The following is a 15,735-nucleotide window of genomic DNA, read 5'->3' on the forward strand; positions in this document are numbered from 1 at the left end:
TCGAGGCGCGACCGCAAGCCAGGGAGGCGGGGCTATTGGGCGCTTTGCTCTGAGAGCGCACTGAGGAGCGGAACCCCAAGCTCTCGGCTCCTCTGGGCCGAGAGATTGGGAGGCCGCCATCTTCATTCCCGTCCTCCGGAACTCTACGGAAAGCGCTCAGGGAACAAAAGCTCCCGAAAGCGAACCCGAGCGGATTACTTAGCCCGGCCCCTGGCAAGGGCGGTGCAATTCCGCCTGCGGCAAAGACACTTGAGAATCACTACAACAGGCCCCTCCCCCAGAAGATCAACAAGAAACCATCCAAAACCAACTTCAGTCACCAAGAACAGCGGAATTCCACAGCAGGAGAAAGCAAATCCTACCTGGACAAAATGACAAGGCGGAAAAACTCACCTCAAAAAAAAGAACAAGAGGCCGTACCGAAGGCTGGAGACCTAATCAATACAGACATAGGTAGCATGACAGATCTAGAGTTCAGAATGACAATTCTCAAGGTTCTAGCTGGGCTCGAAAAAGGCATAGAAGATATTAGAGAAACCCTCTCCGGAGAGATAAAAGCCCTTTCTGGAGAAATAAAAGAACTAAAATCTAACCAAGTTGAAATCAAAAAAGCTATTCATGAGGTGCAATCAAAAATGGAAGCTCTCACTGCCAGGATAAATGAGGCAGAAGAAAGAATTAGTGACATAGAAGACCAAATGACAGAGAATAAAGAAGCTGAGCAAAAGAGAGACAAACAACTACTGGAACACGAGGAGAGGATTCGAGAGATAAGTGACACCATAAGACGACACAACATTAGAATAATTGGGATTCCAGAAGAAGAAGAAAGAGAGAGGGGAGCAGAAGGTATATTGGAGACAATTATTGGAGAGAATTTCCCTAATATGGCAAAGGGAACAAACATCAAAATCCAGGAGATGCTAAGAACGCCCCTCAAAATCAATAAAAATAGGTCCACACCTCGTCACCTGATAGTAAAATTTACAAGTCTTAGCGACAAAGAGAAAATCCTGAAAGCAGCCCGGGAAAAGAAGTCTGTAACATACAAGGGTAAAAACATTAGATTGGCAGCGGACCTATCCACAGAGACCTGGCAGGCCAGAAAGAACTGGCATGATATATTCAGAGCACTAAACGAGAAAAACATGCAGCCAAGAATACTATATCCGGCTAGGCTATCATTGAAAATAGAAGGAGAGATAAAGAGCTTCCAGGACAAACAAAAGCTGAAAGAATTTGCAAACACCAAACCAGCTCTACAGGAAATATTGAAAGGGGTCCTCTAAGCAAAGAGAGACCCTAAAAGTAGTAGATCAGAAAGAAACAGAAACAATATACAGTAACAATCATCTTACAGGCAATACAATGGCACTAAATTCATATCTCTCAATAGTTACCCTGAATGTTAATGGGCTAAATGCCCCAATCAAAAGACACAGGGTATCAGAATGGATAAAAAAACAAAACCCATCCATATGCTGCCTACAAGAAACTCATTTTAGACCCGAAGACACCTCCAGATTTAAAGTGAGGGGGTGGAAAACAATGTACCATGCTAATGGACATCAGAAGAAAGCTGGGGTGGCAATCCTTATATCAGATCAATTAGATTTTAAGCCAAAGACTATAATAAGAGATGAGGAAGGACACTATATCATACTCAAAGGGTCTGTCCAACAAGAAGATCTAACAATCTTAAATATCTATGCCCCTAACATGGGAGCAGCCAACTATATAAACCAATTAATAACAAAATCAAAGAAATACATCGACAGTAATACAATAATAGCAGGGGACTTTAACACTCCCCTCACTGAAATGGACAGATCATCTAAGCAAAAGATCAACAAGGAAATAAAGGCCTTAAATGACACACTGGACCAGATGGACATCACAGATATATTCAGAACATTCCATCCCAAAGCAACAGAATATACATTCTTCTCTAGTGCACATGGAACATTCTCCAGAATAGACCACATCCTGGGTCATAAATCAGGTCTCAATCGGTACCAAAAGATCGAGATCATTCCCTGCATATTTTCAGACCACAATGCTCTGAAGCTCGAACTCAATCACAAGAGGAAATTTGGAAAGAACGCAAATACATGGAGACTAAACAGCATCCTTCTAAAAAATGAATGGGTCAACCAGGAAATTAAAGAAGAATTGAAAAAATTCCTGGAAACAAATGATAATGAAAACACAACAGTTCAAAATCTGTGGGACACAACAAAGGCAGTCCTGAGAGGAAAATATATAGCAGTGCAAGCCTTTCTCAAGAAACAAGAAAGGTCTCAAATACACAACCTAACCCTACACCTAAAGGAGCTGGAGAGAGAACAACAAAGAAAGCCTAAACCCAGCAGGAGAAGAGAAATCATAAAGATCAGAGCAGAAATCAATGAAATAGAAACTAAAAAAACAATAGAACAAATCAACAAAACTAGGAGCTGGTTCTTTGAAAGAATTAATAAGATTGATAAGCCCCTGGCCAGACTTATCAAAAAGAAAAGAGAAAGGACGCAAATAAATAAAATCATGAATGAAAGAGGAGAGATCACAACCAACACCAAAGAAATACAAACAATTATAAGAACATACTACGAGCAACTCTATGGCAACAAATTTGACAACCTGGAAGAAATGGATACATTTCTAGAGATGTATAAACTACCACAACTGAACCAGGAAGAAATAGATAACCTGAACAGACCCATAACCAGTAAGGAGATTGAAACAGTCATCAAAAATCTCCAAACAAACAAAAGTCCAGGACCAGACGGCTTCCCAGGGGAATTCTACCAAACATTTAAAGAAGAATTAATTCCTATTCTCCTGAAACTGTTCCAAAAAATAGAAATGGAAGGAAAACTTCCAAACTCATTCTATGAGGCCAGCATCACCTTGATCCCAAAACCAGACAAGGATCCCACCAAAAAAGAGAATTACAGACCAATATCCTTGATGAACACAGATGCGAAAATTCTCACCAAAATACTGGCCAATAGGATCCAACAGTACATTAAAAGGATTATTCACCACGACCAAGTGGGATTTATTCCAGGGCTGCAAGGTTGGTTCAACATCCGCAAATCCATCAATGTGATACAATACATTAATAAAAGAAAGAGTAAGAACCATATGATACTCTCAATAGATGCTGAAAAAGCATTTGACAAAGTGCAGCATCCCTTCCTGATTAAAACTCTTCAAAGTGTAGGGATAGAAGGCACATACCTCAACATTATCAAAGCCATCTATGAAAAACCCACCGCAAATATCATTCTCAATGGAGAAAAACTGAAAGCTTTTCCGCTAAGGTCAGGAACACGGCAGGGATGTCCGTTATCACCACTGCTGTTCAACATAGTACTAGAAGTCCTAGCCTCAGCAATCAGACAACAAAAAGAAATTAAAGGCATCCAAATCGGCAAAGAAGAAGTCAAACTATCACTCTTTGCAGATGATATGATACTATATGTGGAAAACCCAAAAGGCTCCACTCCAAAACTGCTAGAACTTATACAGGAATTCAGTAAAGTGTCAGGATATAAAGTCAATGCACAGAAATCAGTCGCATTTCTTTACACTAACAACAAGACAGAAGAAAGAGAAATTGAGGAGTCAGTCCCATTTACAATCGTACCCAAAACCATAAGATACCTAGGAATAAATCTAACCAAAGAGGCAAAGAATCTATACTCAGAAAACTATAAAGTACTCATGAAAGAAATTGAGGAAGACACAAAGAAATGGAAAAATATTCCATGCTCATGGATTGGAAGAACAAATATTGTGAAAATGTCTATTTTACCTAAAGCAATCTACACATTTAATGCAATCCCTATCAAAATCCCATCCATTTTTTTTAAAGAAATAGAACAAATAATCCTAAAATTTATATGGAACCAGAAAAGACCTCGAATAGCCAAAGGAATATTGAAAAAGAAAGCCAAAGTCGGTGGTATCACAATTCCAGACTTCAAGCTCTATTACAAAGCTGTCATCATCAAGACAGTATGGTACTGGCACAAAAACAGACATATAGACCAATGGAACAGAATAGAGAGCCCAGAAATAGACCCTCAACTCTATGGTCAACTAATCTTCGACAAAGCAGGAAAGAATATCCAATGGAAAAAAGACAGCCTCTTCAACAAATGGTGCTGGGAAAATTGGACAGCCACATGCAGAAAAATGAAATTGGACTATTTCCTTACACCACACACGAAAATAGACTCAAAGTGGATGAAGGACCTCAATGTGCGAAAGGAATCTATCAAAATCCTTGAGGAGAATGCAGGCAGCAACCTCTTTGACCTCCACCGCAGCAACTTCTTCCTAGGAACATCGCCAAAGGCAACAGAAGCAAGGGCAAAAATGAACTATTGGGATTTCATCAAGATCAAAAGCTTTTGCACAGCAAAGGAAACAGTTAACAAAACCAAAAGACAACTGACAGAATGGGAGAAGATATTTGCAAACGACATATCAGATAAAGGGCTCGTATCCAAAATCTATAAAGAGCTTATCAAACTCAATACCCAAAGAACAAATAATCCAGTCAAGAAATGGGCAGAGGACATGAACAGACATTTCTGCAAGGAAGACATCCAGATGGCCAACAGACACATGAAAAAATGCTCCACATCACTCGGCATCAGGGAAATACAAATCAAAACCACAATGAGATACCACCTCATACCAGTCAGAATGGCTAAAATTAACAAGTCAAGAAATGACAGATGCTGGCGAGGATGCGGAGAGAGGGGAACCCTCCTACACTGTTGGTGGGAATGCAAGCTGGTGCAACCACTCTGGAAAACAGTGTGGAGGTTCCTCAAAAAACTGAAAATAGAGCTACCCTACGACCCAGCAATTGCACTCCTGGGTATATATCCTAAAGATACAAACGTGGTGCTCCGAAGGGGCACGTGCACCCGAATGTTTATAGCAGCAATGTCCACAATAGCCAAACTGTGGAAAGCGCCTAGATGTCCATCAACAGATGAATGGATAAAGAAGATGTGGTATATATACACAATGGAATACTATGCAGCCATCAAAAGACATGAAATCTTGCCATTTGCGACGACGTGGATGGAACTAGAGGGTATCATGCTTAGCGAAATAAGTCAATCGGAGAAATATAACTATCATATGATCTCTTTGATATGAGGAAGTGGAGATGCAAGGTGGGGGGGTTTGGGGGGAGGTAGGAAAAGAAAAAATGAAAAGATGGGATTGGGAGGGAGACAAACCATAAAAGACTCAATCTCAAGAAACAGACTGAGGGTTGCGGGGGGGAAGGGGGATGGGAGAGGGTGGTGGGGAAATGGACATTGGGGAGGGTATGTGCTATGATGAGTGCTGTGAAATGTGTAAACCAGACGATTCACAGACCTGTACCCCTGGGGATAAAAATACATTATATGTTTATTAAAATAAAAAAAATTAAAAAAAAAAAAAAAAGAATATAGAACAATTATTGTGTAGCGTGTTCTTCAATTTTGGTTTTTCTGATGTTCCATTATGATTAGATTCAGATAATGCCAGAAATAACACAGAAGTGATATTGTGTCTCTCAGTCTTTTGGTTTGTTATTAGTGTTATTGACTTGAATAACTTGGTAAAATCATACTGTCTTTGTGTGTGATCCACCATAAAGCTACTGTTACTGATTTGTAGTGAGTGAATAATTTGTGGAAGAAATATTTGGGGACCAAGAAGTAGTATGTTCCTCACCAAACTTGTACCTAGTTTATTTTAGCATTCATTAATGATTCTTGACTGAATCAGTTATTACTATGATATTTGCAAAATGATGATTTTATAAATCTATTATCCTTTCTACATTTATTACTTGGCATACTTATGTAATGAATAACTTTTCCTTTAACCCCATCTTTTAATTTTGCGGACTTAAGAATCCTTATTTCATTGAGAAGATTATACTCTATCAATCTTTTTCTTTTAGAGAATGCAGGGAGGGGACAGAAGGAGAGAGAGAGAGAGAGAGAGAGAGAGAGAGAGAATGAATCCCAAGCAAGCTTCATACCCAGCATGGAGCCTGATGCAGGGCTCATTCTCACAGCCCTGAGATTATGACCCAAGCTGAAATCAAGAGTCTCATGCCCAACTGATTGACCACCCAGGCACCCTCCCCCCTTGATCTAATTTTTAAATCTAATGCTCAAATATTCCAAATTTGGCTATTTCAAATCCCCTTAGGCAAGCTCCTATGAACTTTTGCCATCTTCTTTGAATGTTCTTTGCCTGCTGGCACAAAAAGATGTTCCAGGATCATCTTTTTTTTTTTTTTTTTTTTTAAGATTTTATTTATTTATTTGACAGACAGAGATCACAAGTAGGCAGAGAGGCAGGCAGAGAGAGAGGAAGGAAAGCATGTTCCCTGCTAAGCAGAAAGCCCGATGTGGGGCTCGATCCCAGGATCCTGGGATCATGACCCGAGCTGAAGGCAGCGGCTTAACCCACTGAGCCACCCAGGTGCCCCGGAATCAGTCATTTCTTTAAGGCATCCTGGTTTCTTTTAGTGGAGAAAGGTGTTTAGAATCTAAGATCTGGACACTTAAGTATGATCGTTTTGCTGCTGGAGTGCCATTGTGTCTAGGCTCAATAGGGATAAGAAATCTCTATTTCTATTTCTAATCTATGAGTTCATATTGATACTTCAAAATTTAATCTAATGCCAGAAGGTTCATTTTAGTTTTTCTCCTTTCTATTTGCAAATCCTTTCTCCAAGTGAGAAACCTGGCTCACATTATCCTCAACATATCTACTCGTTTTCCCAGTCTTAGAGTCACAGAAAACAGTTTCAGAATTGCTAGCCCTCCCACTATAAAAAAACATGTGCACTAACCAGTGTTTAGAATTTGTTAAAAGATTTTTGTCTTTAGCCTGAGGGTATATAGTCAAAACTCTGTATTCAAAAATAATTATTTTCCCCTTCAGTGTGATTGTTAGTCATCTGAAATATAGTTGGACTCATTTGGTTCTGTTTATATTCCATTTTATATTTCTTTCCCTTCCATCATTGTTAACTTCATTATCATCATCATCATCATCACCATTATCATCATCATCTTATGTGAGTATGTAAAACATGAACATGGTCCCCAAACCCAAAATCACCCAAAAAGCTATATTCAGAGGAGTGTTACTTCCCCTTCTTCACCACCCCCCCCCCACCTTGTTAATACACCCTCATTAGTTTCAGGTTCAACCTTCCTAAGTTTCCTTTTGTAAATATAAACAAATAATTATCTTATTAAACCATCAACCTGAGGGATAGGCATCGAATCTAACACATCTAGTAGCCTTCTGGAACACCATCTAGGGATGGAGACTGGCTGGTGCCATCTTTACGCCCTCCCTTTGCCCTGCTCTAGAGCACCAGCATTTCCTGGAAGGGAGCTTTTATGTGTGTGGTGCCCTAGTTCTTGCAGCTGTTGCCCAGAGGACACCCCCTGATTCCTTGGTTCTAGTTGCCCACGGTGGGGTAGGGGTGTGTATACCTGAGTCCCAGGAAACTATGGCACGCAGAGAGACAGTTCTTGGCAGGGTGCCACCCCCAGGACATTGCACAGAGAGCAGACTGAGCACACGCCCCTAGTCCTGTGACTGGCCTTTTTGCCAGGCCTGGAACTTCGGTCTGAGGAGCAGGCTCCAGGTCTGGCAGACACCTAGTGGCCTGTAGAGCTGCTTTCAAGACACACAGGCTATGGATATCACCTTGGTGCTCTCCCTCTGCCTCGCTCCAGCTAGTTAGGATCTCCCAGAAAAGAGCTTATTTTCTCTTCTTTCTTATACAAAAGTAGCATACTATGTATGTTTTCTTGCCCTTCGCTTATTTTGACTGACTGCAAATACATCCTGGAAATCCCTCCTTATACGCCTTCCTTAGTTTTTGTTTTTTTTTTTTTTCTTTACAGCTATATATTATACCATCATGTGAATGTACCATAGTTTATCAACCAACCTTCTGTGTTGCTTTTATCCCAATATTTTTTCAATAATAAATAATGATGTTCCTTATTTATATGTATTTTTGTATTCTTGAAGGTGTACCTTCAAGGTAAGTTCTTAGATATGAGTCAAAAAGTAAACTCACTTGTGATTTTATTAGATATTGTCACATTCTTCTCCCAGAGAGATGGAGGACATTCCCACCAGTAGTGTGTAAGAGTGGCTCTTTCCTTATGGTCCTGTCAAGAGAATGTGCTGTCAAGCTTTGCATTTTTACCAAATTTAATCACTGAGAAACAGTAATGCAGCATAGTTATAATTTCTCATATTTGGACCAAAGTCCATCTTTCCATATGTTTAAAGGTCACTTAAAAACATTTGTGAATTGTCTCTTTATGACTTTCACTTATTTTCCTGTTGGGTTTTTAAAACTCTTAACCCCCTCAATTTTAGAGTTCTTTATGTGTTGGGGATGGATATTAGCCCTTTCTCTCTGATGTCTAGTAATCATGGTTATTACAAAATTTGTGTGAGTCTCTGAGTCTCTTTACTGTCTTTTTTTTTTTTTTAAACAATTTGGGGTTTTGGTCGTTTGTTCCTCTTTCCTGGTAGGTTTTGACTGAGTGCAGACTTTGTGCATGAAACGCTACTGAGGCTGTAGGTGGTGTGGTTTCCCTCTAGGGGTGATTTAGTTTCCCACTGGCTCACAGATGATGTTTGGGTAGGCTGGTCAGTTTAAGGTTTGTCCTCCCTATAAGAGAGGAGCCCTTCTTGGGTTGAACCTGAAAGTCTGGGGTCTTTGCTCTCCTCCTCAGCATCCCTGAAAGCTGATTTGTGTATCCACAGCAGTGAGACTCCAATTTTATCCTTAGTTTTTTTTAGCCTTGTAGTAGTTGCTTTCCGCGGGTTTGTCTGTCTCCTAAGAGCACCTGCTGTGTGGACGCAGCAGATGCCCTCCAGGGAACCTGCACCTCCAGGCTCACTTCTCTGCAGCTGGCCTATCACTTCTTGTCCCCTTTTCCAACATGACAAGACCGTCGTGAGCTGTAGGCTGCTGCTGTCTCGCAGGCTTTGTTCCCCACACAGCGAGCCGGCATATACCCGGGTGAGGAACAACAGTGGCAAGTGCTGGGCTCCCTGGCGTGTGTCCCCCTATCTTGCTGCCTTGATTATTTGCTCCTGGCTTCAAGCAGCTCTTCTACCTTTTCTGTAGCTTTGATAGTGCTTCTCAAACAGAGGGGTCCCTCTGATACTGGTTATTCTATCAGCTGGTGGCACGAGTCCTCTCTCCACTTAGCACGTTTCATTGGATTTGTGTAGAAATGAGAGAACACAGTCAAATCGACAAAGCATTTTAAAATTGACAAGGAAATTGACCTGCTCATACACCACCTGGGAGGGTAGAAGTTGGTACCACCTTTCTGGAGGGCACTGATTTATATCAAAATCTTTAACAGTTCATTTGCCCTTGGAGTCAGCAATTCTGCTTCAAGGTGTTTATCCTATGAAAATAATCGTGGGTGTGTGGGAAGATTTATTTACCAAGATTCTAATCCCAGTCAATAAAATTGGAGTCAGAACCCTAAGTATGCAGCAACAGAGGATTTGATAAATTGTGCTGCTTCAATACAATGGAATGTTATGGAATCCAACCTTACAAATGAATTGGAAGAATATGTACACATGGTAACGACCTACTGTTAAGCAGAAGAGATAATGACACGGTGTGTGCAATATGGTCCAACTTAAGAATGCATATCCAGATACATGACCATAAGACTGGCATAATGCATATGGTTGGTGTCATTGGGTTGTTGGGTATCCCCCCTTTGTTATGCATATTTAAAAATTTTTTTTCCATTTTTGGAAATTACCTTTGTTCCAGGGAAAAATATTCATAATCTTAAAAAAGTGCTGATAGTTGGTAGACCCAGCTGATGATATTTTCTGGCAAGCATTTTATGTTATACTCGTTGCCTGAATTCTCTCTTTATACCCTTAGTGGTGTTATAGATTTCATCAGAAACGCACCCACCTTGGGGCACCTGGATGGTGACGTCAGTTAAGTGTCTGACTCTTGGTTTCTCATGGTCTTGAGGTTGAGCCCCGCCTGGGGCTCCATGCTCAGTGTAGAGTCTGCTTAAGACTTTCTCTCCCTCTGCCCCTACCCCCACTCTCAAATAAATAAATAAACAGATGAGTAAATAAATCGGGAAGGAAGGAAGGGGGGGAGGGAAGAAGGAAGGAAGGAAGAAAAGAAGGGTGGATAGAAGGAAGGAAGTTGCCTTGAAAATACTTTGTGGAACAGAAGACCTCCTTACAAAATATACTTAAAATTCCCACTAGTGAGATTTAAACAGTTGTTTAAATCTCTTGTTTCTGTCACTGTTTGTGAAAGCCTTTTTAGTAAGTAAGGAGTCCTTTAAAAAAGTAAATAGGTTTGTGACGAGGACTTGGATTATAAAGGAAGATTTATTTCCTCGGAGAAAAATCGAATTTCCTTTTGAAACTGATGGCCAAAATTGAATGAAATTGCTTTTGTAAACCTGAAATCAAGATTTTGGCACCCCATTCTTATCCTTTGTTGCTTTCTTCTTGAAGGTCTGCTCCAAGACAGCAATCACCAGCTATGACCTGCTGGGTTTCCAGGTTGCTTCCTAGAAATGTCCGTTCCTTGAGCACATCACCAAAGAACCAGAGATTTGCCGATTGTTGTCGGCACCATGAGGCCTATGGGTACTTCTTACCCATCCAGACGAGGTGGCAGGACAATGACCAGTATGGCCACGTGAACAACGCCGTGTATTACAGCTACTTCGACACTATTATCAACCACTACCTGATCAGGTAGGCTTGGCTTCCGAGCCCCACGTCCTCCTGTCATCCCTCCAGCGTGCCCTTCTCCGGGAGTCCACGCGGGGCATGATGGGAAGAGATTCCTTCCATTTTCTCCGGCTAGGGCACCCTTTTGTTGAGCCCACTGGAAGTCACATGATTCAGGAGGGGAACAGGAGGACCCACACGTGAGTGGGAAAGCGTCGCCCTGCTGCTCCTGCAGTCTCAGGTGTTCCTATATCTTGGTCCTTTGCACTAAATTGGCAGCAAATGTGCAGGCTTTGAATCTCAAATGAGCGTCTACACAAAAAACCACATCTATTTAAACTTGAGCAGACAATAACATCAGCCCTCAGGCCTTTTTGTGAGAAAAGCAGCTGCTCCCCCCAAACAGGGTACATAAGGGGGAAGGAGAGAGTAAGGATATAAAGATGTTGTTATAGCCTCTGAATGCAGTGATGACATGATTGACTTTGATGTGTGTTTGCAAGGTGGTTGGTATATATTTGGTTAGTATAATTCTCTATATGAAAGATTCTGTTGTAGAAAGAAAGATTACGTCATGTAGACAGAGCTGAGGAAATCCTACCACCACTTTGCATAAGCGGGGCAATTTTTATCAACTTATTTAATCATATTGAGTCTTCTATAAAAATAACTACATCTTTTGAGAGCTTTCTCTGTGTCTAGTGCTGTGAAGCATTTTATACAGACTTAAAATTGAGGGATAATTGACATATAACATCATACTAGTTTCAGGTGTATAATGTTATGATTTGATATTTGTATACACTGTAATCACTGCACTAAGTCTGTTACTATCCATCACCATGCAAAGTTACAAAACCCTCTCTTTTTTTTCTTGTGATGAAAACTTTTAAGATTTACTCCCTTAGCAACTTTCAAATATGCACAACAATACTATTGACTAGAGTCACTGTGCTTACATTACATCCCCATGACTTACGTCTTTTATAACTGGAAGCTCATACTTCCTGACCCTCTTCACCCATTTCAGTCACCCTCTAGCCCCTCTCCTCTGTGGCACCACCACTCTGTTCTCTGGATCTGTGACTTTCAGTTTTTAGATTCTATAAAGAAGTGAGTTCACACGGTATTTATCTTTCTTTGACTTAATTTCACTCATCGTAATACCCTTAAGGTCCATCCATGCTGTTGCAAAGGCAGTTTCGTTATTTTTTATGACTGAGTCATATTCCTGTGTGTGTGTGTGTGTGTGTGTGTGTGTGTGTACTCCATCTTCTTTATCAGCTCATCCATCAATGTGTACTTAATGGTGTTCCCGTATCCTGGTTATGGTGAATATTACTGCTGTGAACATAGGGATGCATATATCTTTCCAAATTAGTGTTTTCATTTACTTTGGATAAATGCCCAGAGGTGGAATTGCTGGGTCATACGGTATTTCCATTTTTAACTTTTTTTTTCCATTTATTTTTATTTTTTATTTTTTCCATTTTTAACTTTTTGATGAACTTCCATACTGTTTTCCATGGTGGCTACACCAATTTTAAATCCCTACCAACAGTGCACAAGTGTTCCCTTTTTTTCCACCTCCTTGCCAAAAGTTGTTATTCTTTGACTTTGAAATAGCCGTTGTAATAGGTATGAGATGACATCTCATTGTGGTTGTGATTTGCATTTTTCCCTTGTGATGAGTGATATTGAGCATCTCTTCGTGGTCTGTTGGCCATCGTATGTCTTGTTTGGAAAAGTAGGTATTTAGATCCTCTGCCCATTTTTTTTTTTTTTTTGGAGTGTTTGCTTTTTTGCTATTGATTTGTATGAGTTTTTATGTATTTTGGATGTTAACCCCTTATCAGATCAATGACTTGCAAATATTTTGTCCCTTTCAGTATGTTACCTTTTCATTTTGTTGATGGTTTCTTGTGCTGTGCAGAATCCCTTTAGTTTGATGTAGTCCCACTTGTTTATTTTTGCTTTTCTTGCCTTTGTTTTTGGAGTCAGATCCAAAATAGCACCAAGGGCAATGTCCTGGAGTTTACCACCTACATTTTCTTCTAGGAGTTTTATGGTTTCAGGTCTTATATTCAAATCTAATCCACTTTTAGTTAATTTTTCCGTATGGTGTAAGATAGTAGTCTCGTTTCATTCTTTTGCTTGTGGCTGTCCGGTTTTCTCAAAACCATTCATTAAAGAGACTATCCTTTCCTCACTGTATATTGTTGCCTCCTTTATTGTAAATTCGTTGGCCAAATATGCATGCGTTTATTTCTGAGCTGTCTATTCCATTCCCTTGATCTTTGTGTCTGTTTTTATGCCAATATCATACTGTTTTGATTACAATAGCTTTGTAATATAGTTTGAAATCAGGGGGTGTGATATCTCCAGATTTGTTCTTCTTTCTCAAGATTGCTTTGGCCATTTGGGTTCTTTTATGGTTCCATACAAATTTTAAGATTGTTTGTTCTCAGGCACCTGGGTGGCTCAGTGGGTTAAGCCACTGCCTTTGGCTCAGGTCATGATCTCAGGGTCCTGGGATAGAGTCCCGCATCGGGCCCTTTGCTCAGCAGGGAGCCTGCTTCTCTCTCTTTCTCTCTCTCTGCCTACCTCTCTGCCTACTTGTGATCTCTCTCTGTCAAATAAAGAAATAAAAATCTTTAAAAAACAAAAAAAGATTGTTCTCTATCTCTGTGAAAAATGCCACTGGGATTTTGATAGGGATTGCACGGAAGCAACCTTCTTCTTCAGTGACTGGTGGGAGTAGGTATGTAAATGCCCCAGTTTCCTCACCTCTTGGATGAGATAACTCTGAGCCACCCACTTTACATAGGCTCCCAGCTTCTCCAGTAGGATTAAGCTCCAGCTCCCAGATTGGCATTTTTTTTATTGAGTTAAAATTTATATAACATAAAATCTATTTTAACTATTTTGAAGTGTACAAATTCAGTGGTTTTTAGTATATTCACAATGGTGTGCAACCATCACCACTATCTGATTCTAGAACATTTCCATCACCCCCAAAATGGGACCCCATACCTTTTAGTAGTCCCTCTCATTTCCCCTCTTCTCCCTTCCCTTGGCAACCATGAATCTACTTTCTATCTCTATAGATTTGCCAATTCTGGATGTGTCGTATAAATGGAATCATACAATATGTGGGCTTTGGTGTCTGTCCTCTTTCATGTAGCAAGATGTTTTCAAGGTTGATCCCTGTTGTATCCTCTAATATACTTCCTTCCTTTCTATAGCTGGATAATACTCAGTTGTACGGCTGAGCCACATTCTGTTTATTCATTCCTTAGGTGATGGACATTTAGGTTGTTTCCACTTTTTGATTTTTACGAATAATCTCATCATGGGGACTCCACCCTCATGAGCTCGTCTAAACCTAATTACCTCCCAAAGGCTCCATCTCCTAATACCACCCTATTGGGGGTTATGATTTCAAAATATGAAGCTTGGGGGGAATATAGTCATGTAGTACATAACATGGCATCTTTGTGGCTTTTGAATATCTCTCATTTATGAATTTAGGCAGTCGATGTGTAGGTTGCAGGTGATGATGATTGAGTCCTCTATCCATGGAGGACTGTGTCTGTGTGGTTCCAGTTCAGTTCACACAAGATCTGTTTCTGTCAGTTTGGAGGGGGAGGGATAGGGGTTAGCAGCATGTAAGGAAGAACTCCTGACAAAACAGAGTGTCCTTCCTCACGTAGGGGTCTCCAGATGTTACACATTTTCTCTAAAATTGTGAAAATACTCTGGCCACCGTGGCCAGGGACTTCCTAGTCATGACATACTTTTTCTCAGAGACCTGAGGATGGTCTAAGAGGTGGCTCACTGACTGTCAGAAGCCAAGTCAACACCGCATAAAGGTGTGAGAACATGGGGAAGACGAGCTGAGGAGAGCCAATCTCTTGTCTCACTGGCGTGAGGTAATATGAGGAAGGGCAGCTGGTTTAGTCAAAGCAACGCGTCCCAGCCTGGCTGGCACACTCCCCTCCTTTCAGCTGGCTCTCTGTGGATGGGCAGTGCTGTACATGCACCAGACACCCATGGGATAGTCAATGAGCAACATCCCCAACTAGAACATTCTGTCTTTGAGGGGGACTTTCTGTAGGAGAGGGGACTAGGGAGTTGTGGAAGGCATGGTGGGGGAGGCTGAGAGAGACAGCGGGAGAGGCTGCAGCCTGCCCAAAGTTCCCATCACTTTGACACACGGAAGGGGTTAAGTCATTCTTGAACAGTTTATCGCTCATCAATTGTAATTAAATATGTTTATATTAAATTATGTTCTGTAATTAATGTAAAATCCTTTAGCCTGTGCTGTTATTAGAACCAGATGCTGAAGTACCAACAATATTTCAACATGACTGTGCTGCCTCGCCAGCTGTCTGACTGTAATTACTTTAATCTCAGCTTGTTATCTAATTATCACCTTTGTAAAGGGAAAAGTGCTCTCTAATGCTTACTGATTGTTTCAGAGGATGATGAGGAGCGGGGAACAGCTGTCAGAGATCGTGGGCCCTGCTTATCACAAGGAAGGAACTTATCCTGAAGCCTATTCAGGGCAAAACTGCTGGGGGGAAAAAAAAGCCATCCGGGGCGGAACGGGGGCCTGGCCCGCGAAGGGAGACAGTTGGAGCGGAGGTGAAGGGTGCGGGCCCTGTGGGCAAACTGTCAGGTGACACCTGCCTCTTCTAGGGATGGCTGGAGGACGAGTTACTCTGTGTGACGTTGTTGCTTCATCACATGGAGACGGTCACAGTGCTAGAATCTACCTCAGGGGATGGTTGGGAAGATGCAGGGGGACAAGGGATCTGGGAAGTCCCCAGCCCCGTGCTTGCCAAGATGCACATATTCAGTAAATGTTAACTCTTCTTCCTTTAAAAAAAAAAACCAAACTCACTGCTGGTTTTCTCC

General features: G+C 41.1%; 1 protein-coding gene across 2 annotated transcripts in view; it reads left to right on the forward strand.

Annotated features, from left to right (window-relative positions):
- Positions 1 to 15,735, forward strand: part of LOC308350479 (uncharacterized protein) — a 177,554-nt gene that overhangs the window by 79,995 nt on the left and 81,824 nt on the right. For both annotated transcript variants that reach the window (XM_080815793.1, XM_080815792.1), the window contains exon 2: positions 10,594 to 10,839. In XM_080815793.1, the coding sequence (XP_080671919.1) occupies positions 10,622 to 10,839 (218 nt within the window). In that variant the 5' untranslated portion in view covers positions 10,594 to 10,621. The remainder of the gene's footprint in view (positions 1 to 10,593; positions 10,840 to 15,735) is intronic.

Source organism: Martes martes (genome assembly GCF_963455335.1).
Source record: "Martes martes genome assembly, chromosome: 10".
In the NCBI taxonomy this organism is placed as follows: Eukaryota; Metazoa; Chordata; class Mammalia; order Carnivora; family Mustelidae; genus Martes; species Martes martes.